The 20,128-nt window shown below is 40.9% G+C and overlaps 1 protein-coding gene across 2 annotated transcripts in view; it reads right to left on the bottom strand.

The window, feature by feature from the left end:
* The window catches only part of MTMR4 (myotubularin related protein 4), a 309,719-nt gene that overhangs the window by 99,944 nt on the left and 189,647 nt on the right, over window positions 1-20,128 (bottom strand). For both annotated transcript variants that reach the window (XM_053706345.1, XM_053706344.1), the window contains 3 exons: window positions 10,553-10,666; window positions 10,238-10,431; window positions 7,206-7,334 (listed from right to left, as the gene is read on the bottom strand). In XM_053706345.1, the coding sequence (XP_053562320.1) occupies window positions 7,206-7,334; window positions 10,238-10,431; window positions 10,553-10,666 (437 nt within the window). The remainder of the gene's footprint in view (window positions 1-7,205; window positions 7,335-10,237; window positions 10,432-10,552; window positions 10,667-20,128) is intronic.

Genomic DNA, 20,128 nt, shown 5'->3' with positions numbered 1-20,128 from the left:
CCTGCCTTAAAATTACAGGGCGGGCCGTGGACTGGATACACCACAAGAGAAATAAATTTATCAGGTAAGCATAAATTTTGTTTTCTCTTGTAAGGTGTATCTAGTCCACGGATTCATCCATTACTTGTGGGATACCAATACCAAAGCTATAGGACACGGATGAAGGGAGGGACAAGGCAGGCGCTTAAACGGAAGGCACCACTGCCTGTAAGACCTTTCTCCCAAAAATAGCCTCTGAGGAAGCAAAAGTATCAAATTTGTAGAATTTAGAAAAAGTATGAAGCGAAGACCAAGTCGCCACCTTTCAAATCTGTTCAACAGAAGCCTCATTTTTAAAGGCCCATGTGGAAGCCACCGCTCTAGTGGAATGAGCTGTAATTCTTACAGGAGGCTGCAGGCCAGCAGTCTCATAAGCTAAGCGGATTATACTTCTTAACCAAAAAGAAAGAGAAGTTGCTGAAGCCTTTTGGCCTTTCCTCTGTCCAGAGTAGACAACAAACAATGCAGATGTTTGACGAAAATCTTTAGTAGCTTGTAAATAAAACTTTAAAGCACGAATCACGTCAAGATTGTGTAATAGACGTTCCTTCTTTGAAGAAGGATTAGGACACAGTGACGGAACAACAATCTCTTGATTGATATTCTTATTGGATACCACCTTAGGAAGAAACCCAGGTTTGGTACGCAAAACTACCTTATCTGCATGGAAGATCAGATAAGGGGAATCACACTGCAAGGCAGATAACTCTGAAACTCTTCGAGCCTAAGAGATAGCTACCAAGAACAGAACTTTCCAAGATAAAAGCTTGATATCTATGGAATGCAGAGGTTCAAACGGAACCCCTTGAAGAACTTTAAGAACTAAATTTAAACTCCATGGCGGAGCAACAGGTTTAAACACAGGCTTGAGTCTAACTAAAGCCTGACAAAACGCCTGAACGTCTGGAACATCCGCCAGACGCTTGTGCAAAAGGACAGAGCAGAAATCTGTCCCTTTAAGGAACTAGCTGACAATCCCTTCTCCAATCCTTCTTGGAGAAAAGACAATATCCTGGGAATCCTGACTTTACTCCATGAGTAACCCTTGGATTCACACCAATGAAGATATTTACACCATATCTTATTATAGATTTTCCTGGTGACAGGCTTTCGAGTCTGAATGAAGGTATCAATGACCGACTCGGAAAAACCACGTTTTGACAAAATCAAGCGTTCAATCTCCAAGCATTCAGACACAGAGAAATTAGATTTGGATGTTTGAAGGGACCTTGAAGTAGAAGGTCCTGACTCAGCGGCAGAGTCAAAGGTGGAAAGGATGACATGTCCACCAGATCTGCGTACCAAGTCCTGCGTGGCCACGCAGTAGCTATCAAAATCACTGAAGCTCTCTCCTGCTTGATCTTGGCAATCAGACGAGGGAGCAGAGGAAACGGTGGAAACACATAAGCCAGGTTTAAAGACCAAGGCGCTGCTAGAGCATCTATCAGCGCTGCCTTGGGATCCATGGACCTGAACCCGTAACAAGGAAGCTTGGCGTTCTGACGAGACGCCATGAGATCCAGTTCTGGTTTGCCCCAAAGTTGAATCAACTGTGCAAACACCTCCGGATGGAGTTCCCACTCCCCCGGATGAAAAGTCTTTCGACTTAGAAAATCCGCCTCCCAGTTCTCTACTCCTGGGATATGGATAGCTGATAGATGGCAAGAGTGAACCTCTGCCCATAGAATTATTTTTGAAACCTCCAACATTGCTAGGGAACTCCTTGTTCCCCCTTGATGGTTGATTTAAGCTACAGTCGTGATATTGTCCGACTGAAATCTGATGAACCTGACCGCAGCTAGCTGAGGCCAAGCCTGAAGAGCATTGAATATCGCTCTTAGTTCCAGAATGTTTATCGGAAGGAGTGTCTCCTCCTGAGTCCACAAGCCCTGAGCCTTCAGGGAGTTCCAGACTGCACCCCAGCCCAGAAGGCTGGCATCTGTCGTTACTATTGTCCAATCTGGCCTGCGGAAGGTCATACCCTTGGACAGATGGACCCGAGATAACCACCAGAGAAGAGAATCCCTGGTCTCTTGATCCAGATTTAGTAGAGGGGACAAATCTGTGTAATCCCCATTCCACTGACTGAGCATGCAGAGTTGCAGCGGTCTGAGATGTAGGCGGGCAAACGGCACTATGTCCATTGCCGCTACCATTAAGCCGATTACTTCCATACACTGAGCCACTGAAGTGCGAGAAGTAGAATAAAGAACACGGCAGGAATTCAGAAGTTTTGACAACCTGGCCTCTGTCAGGTAAATCTTCATTTCTACAGAATCTATCAGAGTTCCTAGGAAGGAAACTCTTGTGAGAGGGGATAGAGAACTTTTTTCTTCGTTCACTTTCCACCCATGCGATCTAAGAAATGCTAGAACAATGTCCGTGTGAGACCTGGCAACTTGAAAAGTCGACGCCTGTATCAAAATGTCGTCTGAGTAAGGGGCTACTGCTATAGCTTGCGGCCTTAGGACCGCTAGAAGGGACCCTAGAACCTTTGTAAAGATTCTTGGTGCCGTGGCCAACCCGAAGGGAAGAGCCACAAACTGGTAGTGCCTGTATTGACCCTCCTGGATCATAGGAAGGATGGTTCGAATAGTCTCCATCTTGAAGGATGGGACTCTGAGAAATTTGTTTAAGATCTTGAGATCTAAGATTGGTCTGAATGTTAACTTTCTTGGGAACAACAAACAGATTTGAATAAAAGCCCTGTCCCTGTTCCTCCTGCGGAACTGGGTGGATCACTCCCATAACTCGGAGGTCTTGAACACAATGTAAGAATGCTTCTCTCTTTATCTGGTTTGCAGATAAAAGTGAGAGATGAAATCTCCCTTTTGGGGGAGAGGTTTTGAATTCCAGAAGATAACCCTTGGACACAATTTCCAATGCCCAGGTATCCTGGACATCTCTTGCCAAAGCCTGGGCGAAGAGAGAGAGTCTGCCCCCTACTAGATCCGTTTCCGGATCGGGGGCTGCTCCTTCATGCTGTCTTAGAGGCAGCAGCAGGCTTCTTGGCCTGTTTCCCCTTGTTCCAAGCCTGGTTAGGTCTCCAGACCGGCTTAGACTGGGCATAAGTTCCATCTTTTTTTGCGTTAGAGGAAGTTGAAGCTGCGCCACTCTTGAAGTTTCGAAAGGGCCGAAAACTAGACTGTTTGGTCCTTAATTTGTTGGACCTGTCTTGAGGAAGGGCGTTAAATGAACAACGGCGTCAGAAACAAATGAATTGGCTAGCTTAAGGGCCCTAAGCTTGTCAATAATATCTTCCAACAGGGTTTCAACCTGTAGAGCCTCCTCTAGGCACTCAAACCAGAAAGCCGTGGCAGCAGTGACTGGGGCAATGCATGCAAGAGGCTGGAGAATAAAACCTTGTTGAATAATAATTTTCTTAAGGTAACCCTCTAATTTTTTTATCCATTGGATCTAGAAAAGCACAACTGTCCTCGACAGGGATAGTGGTACGCTTAGCTAAAATAGAAACTGCTCCCTCCACCTTAGGGACCTTCTGCCATAAGTCCCGTGTAGCGGCGTCTATAGGAAACATCTTTTTAAAAACAGGAGGGGGAGAGAATGGTACACCTGGTCTATCCCATTCCTTAGTAATAATTTCAGAAAACCTTTTAGGGATTGGAAAAACATCAGTGTAAGTAGGTACTGCATAGTATTTATCCAATCTACATCATTTCTCTGGGACTACAATTGTGTCACAGTCGTCCAGAGTTGCTAAAACCTCCCTGAGCAATACGCTGTGTTCAAGCTTAAATTTAAATGTAGACATATCAGAATCAGATTGAAGTATCTTCCCTGAATCAGAAAAATCACCCACAGATTGAAGCTCCCCTGCTTCAGCTTCATTATATTGTGAGGGTGTATCAGAGATAGCTACTAAAGCGTCAGAGAGCTCTGTATTTATTCTAGTCCCAGAGCTGCCTCGCTTTCCTTGCAATCCTGGCAGTTTAGATAATGCCTCTGTAAGGGTATGATTCATAACTTCCGCCATGTCTTGCAAGGTATACGCAATGGGCGCGTTTGATGTACTTGGCGTCCCCTGAGCGGGATTTATAGGATCTGACACGTAGGGAGAGTTAGACGGCATAACTTCCTCCTTGTCAATTTCTTCTGGTGATAAATTTTTTAAAGCCAGAATATGGTCTTTGTAATCTATAGTAAAATCACTGCATTTGGTACACATTCTAAGAGGGGGTTCCACAATGGCTTCTAAACATAATGAACAATGAGTTTCCTCTATGTCAGACATGTTTAAACAGACTAGTAATGAGACCAGCAAGCTTGGAAAACACTTTAATAACTGTGAACAAGCAAAAAATAAAAACGGTACTGTGCCTTTAAGAGAAAAAAACAATCACAGAAACTGCAAAACAGTGAAAAAAAGCAGTAAATCTTACTAAATTTTTACAGTGTGTATAATAGGCTGAGAGAGTATTGCACCCACTTGCAAATGGATGATTAACCCCTTAGTTTCAAAACCGGATAAAAAAAAAAAAAAAGATATAAACGTTTTTAAACAGTCACAACAAACTGCCACAGCTCTACTGTGGCCCTACCTGCCCATACGACGACTTTGGAAGGCACAAAAACCCCTTAGAGAGGTACTATATGTTCAAGGGACTCCTTCAGGAAAGCTGGATGTCTCAAGCTGCAAAAACTAATGGAAAATAGGCCCCTCCCAACCTGTACTCACAGTGAGAGGGCCTTAAAATACTATCCCTAGGCAAAATCTAGTCAGCCATGTGGAAAAACTGGGCCCCAGAATAAAGTTTTATCACCAATATGAAATAAACGTTTATACACCTCAAGCAAACGTTATATCTATTCAGTAATGTGAGTAAATAATAAAAATATTACCCTTTACAGCAAGCATGATACCAGTCGTTATTAAATCACTGTAATCAGGCTTACCTTAAATAAATCCGGTATTATCAGCATTTTCTAGCTTATCATTTATCATCAATTTAAAACTGCACATACCTCAGAGAAGGAGACCCTGCACGCTATTCCCCCAGCTGAAGTTACCCATCTCTTCAGTTATGTGTGAGAACAGCAGTGGATCTTAGTTTCAAGCTGCTAAGATCATCAAAGACCACAGGCAGACTCTTCTTCAACTTTCTGCCTGAGGCTAAAATAGTACAACTCCGGTACCATTTGAAAATAACAAACTTTTGATTGAAGATAAACTACATTAATGCACCACATCTCTCTAGCTGCTTCCCTTGTCGAGAGCTGCAAGAGAATGACTGGGAGGTGGCAGTTAGGGGAGGAGCTATATAGACAGCTCTGCTGTGGGTGATCCTCTTGCAGCTTCCTGTTGGGAAGGAGAATATCCCACAAGTAATGGATGAATCAGTGGACTGGATACACCTTACAAGAGAAAAGGAGGCAACAAACCATACACTACATCCATCTCTCACAAGCACTGTACTCTAAGGGGAAACCAGACCCCAATATAGACCAAGAACCCCTCTCTATGAAGAATCAAATGCACATCTTCATTCTTTGACCACTTTCAGAGGAGGCAATGTAAAGACTGAGGTACATGTGAAATGGGAGGGGTTTTATAAAGCTCTTGGGGTTTCAGAATCTTTGCCTCCGCCTAGTGATAAGGAAGATCAATTCCCAGGAGTAATGGATTGAGGACTCTCACCACATGTATGAAAGAAAGCCTGGCTAAGAACTTCCACAGATAAAGAGCAATCGAAATACACATTTACATTGTTAAATGGCTTAAAAGTTGTGTACCAGCTGATAAACTATCTGTTCAATAGATAAGCTGGGCACAAATATCCAATTTCTGTTTTATTAACGTAACTTTTTTTTTTTAACCCTTTGGCTGCTAAGTCATTTCCCACCTGGGTGCTAATATTTTATTTTAGAAAACATTTTTTTTAACTTTTTTTTTTTTTTTACAGACCCCCAAGACTTACACTGTTGGAAAGGTTAAGCGATTACCTTTCCAACAATGGGTCTTGGGGGTCTATAGCCGCTTAGATGCCTGAGATACAGGCTTCTAAGCAGCATGCCTCCTCCTCTTATACTTAACATTGTTAAGTATAAATAAAGTTGTGCGGTGACGTCACCGCACATCACGTGAAGCCCTGGCGATGCCTGTCACTCTACAGGCATGATCGCCAGGGTAGGAGCAGTAAGGAGCCCCCAGATCTCCCTCAAGGTGGGAGAGTGCTAGTGACTGCTCTGAGCCGTCATTAGCACCAGAGTGAGAAACTCTGTGACGGCTCAGAGCCGTCATTAGCACTCAAAGGGTTAATATAAAAAACAATATGCTGAGATACTTTCATACACAAACTCAAAATAGTTTGATTATGATGCCCTCTATAATGTACTCTTACCAAACGCTAAATGGTCATTTATTACAGTTTGTAGCTTATCTATGAACTTATATTTTAGCAGAGCATAATACGAGGCATCTAGGTTGCTTGTAGTATGTAACCTCTTCCAGAGTGGGGGAACTATAAATGAAATCCACTATACATGCAAGCCTATATTTTAGCTCATACAGCAAATTATACTCCACAACTTCTGAGGTGGAATAGACAGAAATAACCATTCTCAATTTTACAACCTTAAAGGCGGATCCCCTTACTGACATTCTGCATCCTTAGTGAATGTCCAGAGCGTGATGAATAATAAGAGCACATAATACCTGGACTGGAATCTGCTCCCCAGTGCCATAAACACAATATACCAAATTTGTACCTGACTTTTACAAATATAGTAAATCAAGTTACTACTAAAATGAGTCACAAAACGTTTTCACCTCACAGGGCAACAGCCCCTTTTATTAGTGGTGTTATTTTTGATACTTAAACCATGTAATGTTAAACATTTTAATTCTAATTTGCTTCATTCTCTTTGTATCCTTTGTTGAAAAGCATACATAGGTAACACATGAGCAGCAATGCACTACTGGAAGCTGATGATTGGTGGCTGCATATATATTACTGGTGTGATTGGCTCACCGTATCTGTTCAGCTCCTTCAACACAGGATAACAAGAATTTATTTAAGTGTTCGCACTATCTGAATCATGGAGGTAAAATTGTGGGTTTCATGTCCCTTTAAGATCAAATCTATTGTGACTTACCGACAATAAAACCTTTTGTTAATTACCCCATCTTTTAATTTAGTTACAATTACCTTCACATTCACACCCTCCTCCTTTTGCCCTGTTTGCCACAGCAGCTGTGTAAGATCTGGCATCCAGTATTAGTAACTTCTGTGGGGCTCCCCCAACTTCGATCCCTGGACAGACTGTAAGTGAAGAATCTAAGAGGAAGAAAACAAAATGTTATTTACCTTAAAACACAAATATATCTTAACAGACAGGAAGGATTCAAGAAAACTTTTTAGTACCTTTTTGTATGGGGAGTAAAATGTGTTTCATAGCAGGTTTACTGCCAATAGCACACACATACAAAGTCTAAATTGCTCGGGACTAGAAAAAGTTTAGATTTCAGAATATTTGTAAATTTGCATCTGTAAAATAGGACATCTTGGAGAGGGGATGGGACCAAATGTAAACAACATTATCTTGTGTCATGTAGGCAATATTTATATGTCATGCCTAAAGGTAGTTTTATATCTATTTTAATACTGCTATATACATAGTACCATATATATTATGTTATGTCTGAGGAAGGAGGAAATACTCCGAAACGTCACACCTTGTGGGATTAAAAGATATCCTTTATTTAAATACCGGTGAGTGCCTGCTTCTTTTTGTTTTGTATGCTTTGCCTGCTGCAGAACTCCGGTCAAAGATTTGTGAGTGCCATACTCTGCCTGGAATTATCCTATATTATAAAAGACAAGAGTTTGTCTGATGCCGTCATGCGCAGTTCAGACAAACTCTTGCCGCTGATCGCACGCGCACCCACCCGGCAGCAGCGCGAGGACCCGGCAGCACAGCTGCTCAGTGACACAAAGCAGCGCGAGGACCGGCAAGTGAAGGCGCACAGGAGGGAGAGAGGGAGAGAGAGAGGGAGAGAGGGAGAGAGAGAGGGAGAGAGAGAGAGAGAGAGAGAGAGAGAGAGAGAGAGAGAGAGAGAGAGAGAGAGAGAATGAAAATTAATCACAATCACAACACGGCCCGTGTCAACGGGCTTTAGGACTAGTATATATATATATGAAAACATCAAGCAGGGGATCTGCACACACAAACTTCCAACTTCCAGGGTGCTCTGGGTAGGAAAAGTAAACAAATGAAAAAAACAGGTCCAGCACTCTCCGCTGTGAAAACACAAACTTCTTTAATTGAACTGTGACGTTTCGGGGGAGGCTAGCCCCTTCCTCAGACAGATAACAAAAATAGTGCCACTTACTCCCCTTAAATACCCTCCAAAATGTACTGTGAATGCTAAACACCTGCAGCTTATTATCTGCGCAACTGAGCATGCTCAGAGATAACTACAGTGGCTGCATTGGGACAAACAACTAAAAGCAAAGTTAAAAATGGAAAATGCCTGAAATTACAATGTAACAATGTTCCTATAAACAAAAAAACAAAAATGTAACCTAAGTAGCCCTGATATATGTGATAAATAACCCATCTTCCCAATATGTAACAAAACTTGACAAAAACAAAAATTGGCTATAAAGAAATATTATATCTTAACTACTGAGGGGAATAAGTAATTTGTTACTTACAAAAAAACAGGCAAGTAATGAATATCAAGTGTAATTATGAAACAGGACATAATTAATTTGACCAGGGACACAAATGAATCCTACTTACTGCACAAATTGCATTAACTAGGTGGGAATATGTCAAAAAGACTTACAAATTATGAATACAATCTTAATACAATCTTAAAGGGACACAAATGTTTTCTTTTGTAATTCAGAAAGAGCATGCAATTTTAAGCAACTTTCTAATTTACTCCTATTATCAATTTTTCTTCGTTCTCTTGCTATCATTATTTGAAAAAGAAGGCATCTAAGCTTTTTTTTGTTTCAGTACTCTGGACAGCACTTTTTTATTGGTGGATGAATTTATCCACCAATCAGCAAGACAACCCAGGTTGTTCACCAAAAATGGGCCGGCATATAAACTTACATTCTTGCATTTCAAATAAAGATACCAAGAGAATGAAGAAAATAGTTGCTTAACATTTCATGCTCAATCTGAATCACGAAAGAAAAATTTGGGGTACAGTGTCCCTTTAATCATCCCTGTATAATTTAAGAACTGACAGACTCAGAGTATGAGTCTATGGCTAGCTGTACTACACAATATACTATTACGTGTAAAATATGTACAAACAGGATCATTACAAGAAACATTGCATATCAAAATGGGTATTAAGGCCCCATTAAGGTTACTATAATAAAAGGAATAAGAATTCAAGACCCGGTGAGTGCCTTTTTCTTTCTTGAACTGTACACATGTATTTTAAGTGCACCCTGGGCAGAAGATTTTTTCCAATTGTTACAGAAAGATTTTTATTACACAAAAACCAAAGAGGCAGACAAGATAACATTCAAGTTTAGATTTTGGAAAAAGTCTGGATTTTGGAATTCCAGATTTGGGGATTTGTACCTGTATTAATAAATTCTATAAATATGTTAAATATGAGAATATTTAGATTGAATTTATTTAGATTAACACAAGAGGGACACATACATCGCTCCTAATACACATTTTGTAAAAGGCTTAAAACTATAAAAATATTTGACTGTTTAATAGTTTTACAAATGTTTACTGCTCAGTGGTATAGTTCTAATGTTTTATTATGCTTTAATGTTGCTGAAGAAGTTATCAAGTTAACAGATTAAATTAAAGGGTCATGAAAATCTCAATTAGACAGCATGAAATTTTAAGAGACTTTTCAATTTACTTATATTATAAAATATTTTTGTTCTTTTGTTGAAATGCATAGCCAGGTAGGCTCAGGAGCAGCTATGCAGTACTGGGAGCTAGCTGGTGATTACTGTCCGCACGTATATGCCTCTTGTCATTGGCTCACCAGATGGGTCCCATTAGTGCATAGAGTCAAAAGTTGCCTAGCAACAATCTACAGTTCTTCTGGGTTATATACAACTTTCAATTAGAAAGTAGTTCTATGCAAGCAACAGTGCAATAATAAAAGGCTTGTAAACATTTTCTGTTTTACATTATGTCCCTTCAAATTTTCTTTACAATAATGATACAGTTTAAAAGCGCCTCTTACCAAAGTCGGTGTCTGTGTTTTCACCTCCATCGCTACTGCCTTTGAGGTTTCCAGAAGTTACTTTGCTTCCTGGGTTCAGCACACAGGCCTTTGCAATTGAGGTGACCAAGTACTCATCATCAGCATTACGCCAACCCCACCAGCTAATCTCCGGCTGGCTGCAGCGGGCTATCACTGCTCCTGTACGTGTGTGTCTAAGATTGAATTTAAAAAACACACACACCTATTAGTACCTTTACATGTATATCTCTTTGGCGTATGTTCAGGTTTTGTCTAGAATTTTCCTTTTGCTTTCCTGTTATTATATTAAATTACCTGTATACCACAACCGGAATACGCTTCCAAGATCGGAAAGAAGCAACATTCTCCAGCTCTTTGTCAGTAATCCACACAGGAACCAGAAGTTTCTGAGGGTAACTCGAACAAAGCCTATAAAAGCAAAAAAGCCCAGAGTCAGACTTAGAGGTCAGCGGCAATAAAAGGATTCTTGTGAAAATGCTAAAAACACCTAAATGTGACAAATAATATTGTGCAATCAACTAAATTGAAAACATTACTAGATACATTAAGCAAAAGCTACTAAAAGAATATGAAGTTTCATTGGTTGGATTTATATACAGGTACAAATCCCAAATATTTTTTTTCAATACAATTATTAAAAATTAAAATTTTTCCTGCCTGTGTCTTTGGTTTGTTTTTTTGTGTTCTAACATGCAAATAATGGTCTATATTTATTTAAAACAACACATATTACCTTTCTGATTACAGTACTGTACTATCTTTCTGAGGGTATGTAGGTATTAAAAATGATATAAAACTATCTAGCTTACATGTATAAACTGTATTATGACATGTAAATATTGCCTAAATGACATAAGATAACATAATTTATGCTTACCAGATAAATTCCTTTCCTTCCGGATAGGGAGAGTCCACGGTTTAATTCCTTACTGTTGGGAAATACAACACCTGGCCACCAGGAGGAGGCAAAGACACCCCCAGCCAAAGGCTTACATATCCCTCCCACTTCCTCATTACCTCAGTCATTCTGCCGAGGGAACAAAGAAAAGTAGGAGAAATATCAGGGTATAAATGGTGCCAGAAGAATAAGATAAATAATAGGGGGCCACCCTTAGATGAGAAAAAACGGGCGGGGGCTGTAGACTCTCCCTATCCGGAAGGAAAGGAATTTATCTGGTAAGCATAAATTATGTTTTCCTTCCTAAGATAGGGAGAGTCCACGGCTTCATTCCTTACTGTTGGGAAAACTATACCCAAGCTCCAAAAGACACTGAATAAATAAAAGGAGGGAACAAAGAGAAAGAGGCGGACCCTATTCTGAGGGCACCACAGCCTGCAAATCCTTTCCCCCGAAAGCTGCTTCAGCAGAAGCAAAAACATGAGACTAGTAAAAATTAGAAAAAGTATGTAAGGAGGACCAGGTAGCCGCCTTAAAAAATTGATCCATAGAGGCCTCGTTCTTAAAGACCCAAGAGGAAGCCACTGCTCTAGTGGAATGAGCCGTTATCCTCTCAGGAGGATGATGTCCCGCTGTCTCGTAAGCTAAGCAGATGAAACTCCTTAACCAACAAGATAGGGAATTCGAAGTAGTCTTCTGCCCATTACGCTTCTCTGAATAGACAACAAAGAGGAAGATTGTCTAACCTCCTTAGTAGCCTGAAGAATGCGCGAACCACATCCAAATGGTGAAGTAAGCGTTCCATCGATGAAGGATTAGGAAAAGGAAGGAACCACAATCTCTTGATTGATGGTGCGATCTGATACAACCCTAGGAAGAAAACCTAATTTAGTACGTAAAACTGCCTTATCTGCATGAAAAATCAGATAAGGGAACTCACATCGCAAAGCAGAGATATCAGAAACTCTACAGGCAGAGGCAATAGCCATTAAAATGAGAACCTTCCAAGATAACAATTTAATGTCCACGGAATTCAGAGGCTCAAACAGAGCCTGTTGCAAAACACGAAGAACAAGATTTAGGCTCCAATGAGGAGCCCCAGATCTAAACACAGGTCTGATCCTAATCAGAACCTTAACAAGGGACTGCACATCTGGAAGCTCAGCCAGCCTCTTGTGCAATAAAACCGACAGGGCCGAAATCTGTCCTCTCAGGAAACTAGCAGAAAGGCCCTTCTCCAGTGCATCCTGGAGAACAGATAAGATCCTGGCAACCTTAACTCGGTGCCAGGAAAAACCACGCTCTTCACACCAGAATAAGTAGGTCCTCCACCCTTTGTGGTAGATATACAGAGTAACTGGTTTACGAGCATGAATAAGAGTATCAATGACACTCTCAGAGAAACCTCTCTTTGCTAAGACTAAGTGTTCAATCTCCACACAGTCAGCCTCAGAGAATCTAGATTTTGATGAATAGACCTTGTAACAGTAGGTCACTGGGACAAAGTAACTTCCACGGAGGAGATGGACATCCCCACTAGATCCGCGAACCACATCCTTCGAGGCCACGATTGAGTAATCAGGATTACTTATACCCGCTCCTGCTTGATGCGGGCCACCACTCGAGGAAGAAGCGGTAATGGAGGAAAAAAGATATAGGAGTCTGAACCTCCAGGGCACTGCAAGAGCATCTATTAGATCCGCTTGGGGATCCCTCGACCTCGACCCGTACCAGGGTAGCTTGGTTTTGAGATGAGACACCATGAGATCTATCTCCGGCGTCCCCCACTTGCTGCATATCTCTGCAAACACCTTGGGATGGAGAGACCATTCCCCTGGGTGGAAGGATTGAGAAAATCCGCCTCCCGGGTTGTCCACATCCGGAATGTGAATCGCTGACAGTGAACCCACACTAGAGAATCTGAGATACTTCCTTCATCGAAGATAGGATCCAGCAAGAAATACTTTAAAAATGAAATTTATTGACAAAAGTTAAAATAGCCAAACATAGGCTGGAGGGTGCAACTGGACAAACGATGTGTGAGCGTGACACCAATGGCTTACATGTTTCGGCAACCAGCCGTAACCATAGCCCATGTTTCGGCAACCAGCTGTAACCATAGCCCTAGGTGTTACAGTTGTGAATTACTTAAAAACCTGAGGTTACATTCTAATAGGTTAAAACCTAAAGTATAAAACACGCCCATCACAACACCCAAACATTAAGTTAACCCCTTATACTAATACATAGCTTATACAAAAAAATAGAAAAAGCTCAAAAGGGAATCTGGAATATACAATGCAAATTTGATAGAAAATAATTATTAGGGGATAAGCCTCTGGGTAATGCAGACAGATTTAATGGGGTTCATTTTGTAACAACTTTCAGTACCCAATACCCACAAATCTGCAGTATTATCAAGAAACATTTCCCTCTTCTGGCTGCAGATGATAAACTTGTAGAGACTGTTAGAAAAGGAATTAGGTGCTCCTACAAGAAATGTGCAACACTGGCTTCCATCTTAGCACCCACCCAACTTAAACAGACAACACGTCCATCTAGTTTCTGGCTCAAACATCTGGGCATGTTTAAGTGTGGTCATCGTAAATGCAAACCATGTGATTATGCACAAGTGACCTCTGAATTTACTTTGTCAGTGACTGGTCAAAACGTACCCCATTAAGACTTGCCTCAATTGCAAGAGTACTGACCTAATCTATCTGATTTCATGCATTAAATGTAATGTCCAATACGTTGGATTAACCTCTAGGGACATCAACTCCCGTATCAGGGAGCACTTTTCAACAATTTCTAGGGGCACATCAACTACGCCCTTAGTTCAACACTTTGCCACTAAACATGACTGTAGTCTTAATTCTTTTAGGTGGGCAGCTATTGAGAAAGCCCGGGTACCAAACCGGGGGGGGTAATTTGGAAAGCATTTTAGCCAAACGTGAGGTCCACTGGATTTTTGTACTGAAAACCAGACTCCCATTAGGTTTAAATTCCAACTATGACCCGATTAATTTTTGGGAGTGAACCTCTAGGTCCCTCTTGTTCTCTTACAAAATTATTCTATCTTGCACTTAGAAAAAGTGTACTTCCAATTTCTAATTTTTAAATATGTATATTTTTATACATACTTACATGTATCTATCCTTCACTCATATATATAGTTTTGTTACAACCAATTTACATTGTTAGGACATACTTTATCCTTTGCATACTAATCACCTACTATAATCATGCTTTCATAAGTTTAGCATATACATTCAAGTTGTTAGGTGCTTATGTGTTTAACTTAAAGGGACACTGAACCCAATTTTTTTTCTTTCGCGATTCAGATAGAGCATGTAATTTTAAGCAACTTTCTAATTTACTCCTATTATCAATTTTTCTTCATTCTCTTGCTATCTTTATTTGAAAAAGAAGGCATCTAAGCTTTTTTTGTTCAGAACTCTGGACAGCAATTTTTTATTGGTTGATGAATTTATCCACCAATCAGCAAGGACAACCCAGGTTCTTCACCATAAATGGGCCGGCATCTAAACTTACATTCTTGCATTTCAAATAAAGATACCAAGAGAATGAAGAAATTTTGATAATAGGAGTAAATTAGAAAGTTGCTTAAAATGTCATGCTCTATCTGAATCACAAAAGAATTTTTTTGGATTCAGTGTCCCTTTAACTATCATTGTAGTTGTGCATCTATCTGCCTTGTTTGTAATTTAGCTGTCTTATTTTAGATCCATATTCTTGCATATCTACATTTTTAGCATATTCTGCATATTTTGCGTTTTTGTATATTTTGCATATTTTATAAACCTTAAGTATGTGATACATTTATGATATTTTATTGTATCTCTAGTGTTTATAATTTTGCATGGTATTACCTTTTCTGCATGTATATATATACATGTATGCATTTATTTTCTATCAAATTTGCATTGTATATTCCAGATTTCCTTTTGAGCTTTTTCTATTTATTGAATAACTTAAGCTATGTACTTGTATAAGGGGTTAACTTAATGTTTGTGTGTTGTGATGGGCGTGTTTTATACTTTAGGTTTTAACCTATTAGAATGTAACCTCAGGTTATTAAGTAATTCACAACTGTGACACCTAGGGCTATGATTACAGATGATTGCCGAAACATGTAAGCCATTGGTGTCACGCTCACACACCGTTTGTCCAGTTGCACCCTCCAGCCTATGTTTGGCTATTTTAACTTTTGTCAATAAATTTCATATTTAAAGTATTCCTTGCTGGATCCTATCTTCGTTTTTATCTTCAATTGACACCAGCTGAGGATCCTGCCATTCCTCTTAGCGATTTTGCAACCCCCGGGTGAAGATTATCCTCACCCCACACGTCACGATTGACGTTACTGTTTGGAGCCGAGTGCTGCGCACCAGTACCTGGAAGGCGGTCGCACCGGGAGGAAGTAGTGTATATGCTCGCCGAGCAAGCTCTCGGTCTGTTGGTCTACAGTCTCCCTGATGTCCTGCGGAAATCCTCTGTAAGTCTGGATGAGTAAGTCTCGGATATCCTAGTGTTGCAGTACCTCAGGGGTGAGTGGATATTTGGTTCTAAGTTCCGGGAACAATATCTTAAAGGGACACTGTACCCAATTTTTTTATTTCGTTATTCAGATTCAGCATGACATTTTAAGCATCTTTCTAATTTACTCCTTTTATCAATTTTTCTTCTTTCTCTTGGTATCTTTATTTGAAATGCAAGAATGTAAGTTTAGATGCCGGCCCATTTTTGTTGAACAACCTGGGTTGTCCTTGCTGATTGGTGGATAAATTCATTCACCAATAAAAAACTTGCTGTCCAGAGTACTGAACCCAAAACAAGCTTAGATGCCTTCTTTTTCAAATAAAGATATCAAGAGAACGAAGAAAAATTGATAATAGGAGTAAGTTAGAAAGTTGCTTAAAATTGCATGCTCTTTCTGAATTACAAAAGAAAAATTTTGGGTACAGTGTCCCTTTAAGCTGTCTTGCTTTATATACTTGCCTGCAGTTTATAGGAGTTACCACTAACCCCCCTTTTTTAATACTTCCTTCATTGCCAAGGAACTTCTTGTTCCCCCCCTGATGGTTGATGTAAGCCTCCGAGGATATATTGTCTGATTGGAATCCGATAACCCAGAAGTGGCCAAAGCCTTCTAGGCAATGAAGATGCCCGTAGTTCCAAAATATTGATCTGGAGGGAGGACTCCTCCTGAGTCCACAACCCCTGTGCCTTCCTGGCACCCCAAACAGCTCCCCATCCGGATAGGCTTGTGTCCAAAATCTCAATCTCCTAGGATGGTCTTAAAAAGCACATCCCTCGGGACGGATGATCTGGACAGAGCCACCAAGAGAGCGATTCTCTTGACCGTCTGTCTAATACAATCTGTAGAGACAGATCAGAAAGATCGCCGTTCCACTGTCTCAGCATGCACAGTTGTAAAGGTCCGAGACCGAAACTGGCAAAAAGGAATGATGTCCATGCAGGACTCCATGAGACCAATCACCTCCATACACTGAGTCACAGAGGGACTCCAGAAGGTCCGGAGGGCAAGACATGCCGAAATTAGCTTGCAACGTCTCTGGTCTGTTAGAAATAGCCTCATGGATATGGAGTCTATTATAGCACCCAGGAATTCCACCCTGGTACTTGGGATATCTTCCATCCATGTGATCGAAGAAGACTGAGAAGGGAATCTGAGTATTCTTCCGTAAGACGACAAGATGGTGCTTGCACAAGAATATCATTCAAGTATGGGGCTACTGTAATACCCTGAGTTCTGGCAACGGCTCAAAGAGCCCCCAGAACCTTCATAAGGATTCTTGGAGCAGTAGCTAGGACAAACGGAAGGGCAATGAACTGGAAGTGCTGGTCCAGGAATGCAAACCTCAGAAACTGAAAGTGTTACCTGTGGATTGGAACATGAAGGTAAGCGTCCTTAAGATCTATAGTGGTCATAAACTGACCTTCCTGAATTAAAGGAAGGATGGACCTTCTCGTCTCTATCTTGAAGGAAGGGACACTGAGAAATTTGTTTAAGAACTTTAGTTCCAGAATTGGGGGGAAAGTTCCCTCCTTCCTTGGGACCACGAAAAGGTTTGAATAAAACCCCAAACACCTCTTTCTTCGATAGGCACGAGACAACAACTCCTAAGGAGGATAGGTCCAGAAGGCACCCTAGAAAGCCATCCCTCTTTTCTGGTCTGTAGACAGGTTAGAGAGTAGGAATTTGCCCCTAGGCGGATGATATTTGAAGCCTATCTTGTATCCCTGAGTACGACCTCCCAGACCCACGGATCCTGTATGTCCCTGAACCAAGCATCTGAAAAAAGAGACAGTCTGCCCCTACACGATCCGAACCCGGGGGCCGCCCCTTCATGACGATTTATTTTCGTCAGGCTTCTTATTCTGCTTGAACTTATTCCAGAACTGAGCTGGCTTCTAAGTTCTCTTGGGTTGCTCGGGCTTGGAGGTGGATTGTTGTCGTTGGGATTTGTCAAAACGAAAGCTAGAAGATTGCCGTCCCTTAGACTTGTTCTTCTTATCTTGCGGTAGGAAGACACCCTTGCCTCCGGTAACCGTAGAAATAATGGAGTCCAGGCCTGGACCAAATAAAATCTTTCCCTTGAAGGGAAGAGAAAGGAGTCTGGACTTAGAAGTCATATCCGCAGACCAAGACTTCAACCAGAGCACCTGGCAGGCTAGGATCGCAAAGTCAGAGGCCTTTGCATGTAGGCGAATAATTTGCATGTTCGCATCACAGATAAAAGAATTAGCATTTCTCAGAGCTTTTATTCTGTCTTGATACAAGCAATATACAGAAGTGTTAGATGGAATAAACACAGTGTTGAATAAACAAACAACATTCTGTAACAGATGAACTAAGAACTAATACTCTCCTTTTAGGTTAGACCGCAGCCTTCTTGCAGTCTCTCCTCTGTGACTGTGTAGAGATAGGAAAATGGTAGTAGATGGCGCAAGTCTGTTAGGTGATTTTTCTCTAATAAATGAAGAGAAAAAAGGTTTGGAGTGTATGTAAAAGCCAATTAATATGGGTGCAGTATACTCACTCCATAAGTTGTATCTGTTCAGCTCCAATGGAATATGTCACCAGGTAGTGAGAAACCACAGGATTGTGGTATTGGATGTCAATTTTCAAAGGTATCCAAAAGGCAGACTGTAAATGGATGGAAACTCAAATGACCAAAATATCCAATAATAAAAGAAAAAAATGTAGTAACTTACTTCATATATAAAGATAATCCAGCTTGGCACAGCAAAGAAGGATATTCACAATCTTCCCACTTTGGTAAAAAGGTATTTTATTAGCTCAACGCGTTTCAACGTTTTACACGTCTTTGTCAAGAGCATAGATAAGAACACATAAATGTAATAGGTAAAAACAATGGTTGAGTGTGTTTTTACCTATTACAACAATTCCTATTCCGACAAAGAGTCGCACCAGTAGGTAGCTGCTCCGGCAACCGCGGCAACTGCAGCCTCCGGTTGAAATAAAAATCCCGTATGTTGAAACATCTTTCTCAGAAAGGTTTCCATTTTCTTATCCATTGGCTCTCTGAAAGTAAAAAAAACTATCCTCAAGAGGTATAGTAGTAAGTTTAGCAAGCGTAGAGATAGCACCATCCACCTTAGGAATGGAGCCCCACAAATCCAGTTGAGAGTCCTGGACCGGGAACAACTTCTTAAAAGTAGACAAGGGGGAAAAGGAAGATCCAATTCTTTCCCATTCGTTGTTAACAATGTTTGCCATTTTAACTGACACAGGAAAAGTCAAATGAACTTTCCTGTCTTTGTAAACTCTGTCTAATTTAGGTATTATAGGTTCAGAGGCAGTGCGGTCTCTGGAACCTCTAATATAGACAGAACCTCCGTTAATAAAAAAAAATGCAAGTGCTCAATTTTAAACCTAAAGGACGGACTCTAACTTACATCAATACTCTCACTGAGAGTTTGACATGATGGTGTTGAAAGTGGCGGCGCTGTATCACCTCCAGGGAACCAAACTGCCCACGTCCTCTGAGTCAACCTTGTTGCTTTCACATCCAAAATAAAAGAGCTCACAATAGTGTAGCAGATTTCAGACAATGTGGTAGGCGCTCAAACTGGTTATACTCACATGATTGCAGTTAAAAACAGAATTTATGCTTACCTGATAAATTTCTTTCTCTTGCGATGTATCGAGGCCACGGATTCATCCAAACTTGTGGGATATTCTCCTTCCCAACAGGAAGTGGCAAAAAGAGCACCCACAGCAGAGCTGTCTATATAGCTCCTCCCCTAGCTCCACCCCCCAGTCATTCGACCGAAGGTTAGGAAGAAAAAAGAGAAACTTATAGGGTGCAGTGGTGACTGAAGTTTCTTAAATAAAAATATACTACCCGTCTTAAATAGACAGGGCGGGCCGTGGACTTGATACATCGCAAGAGAAAGAAATTTTATCAGGTAAGCATAAATTCTGTTTTCTCTTGCAAGATGTATCGAGTCCACTGATTCAACCATACTTGTGGGATACCAATACCAAAGCTTTAGGACATGGATGAAGGGAGGGACAAGACAGGTACCTTTAACGGAAGGCACCACTGCTTGTAGAACCTTTCTCCCAAAAAAAGCCTCCGAAGAAGCAAAAGTATAAAAATTGTAACATTTGGAAAAAGTATGAAGCGAAGACCAAGTCGCCGCCTTACAAATCTGTTCAACAGAAGCCTCATTTTTAAAAACCCATGTGGAAGCCACTGCTCTAGTAGAATGAGCAGTAATCCTTTCAGGAGGCTGCTGGCCAGCAGTCTCATAAGCCAAACTGATTATGCTTTTCAGCCAAAAAGAGAGGTAGCCGTAGCCTTTTGACCTCTCCACTTACCAGAATAGACAACAAACAATGAAGATGTTTGACGGAAATCCTTGATTGCTTGTAAGTAGAACTTTAAAGCACAAAC

Source organism: Bombina bombina, chromosome 3 (assembly GCF_027579735.1).
Source record: "Bombina bombina isolate aBomBom1 chromosome 3, aBomBom1.pri, whole genome shotgun sequence".
Classification (NCBI taxonomy): domain Eukaryota; kingdom Metazoa; phylum Chordata; class Amphibia; order Anura; family Bombinatoridae; genus Bombina; species Bombina bombina.
This window is presented reverse-complemented; position numbering and strand designations above follow the sequence as displayed.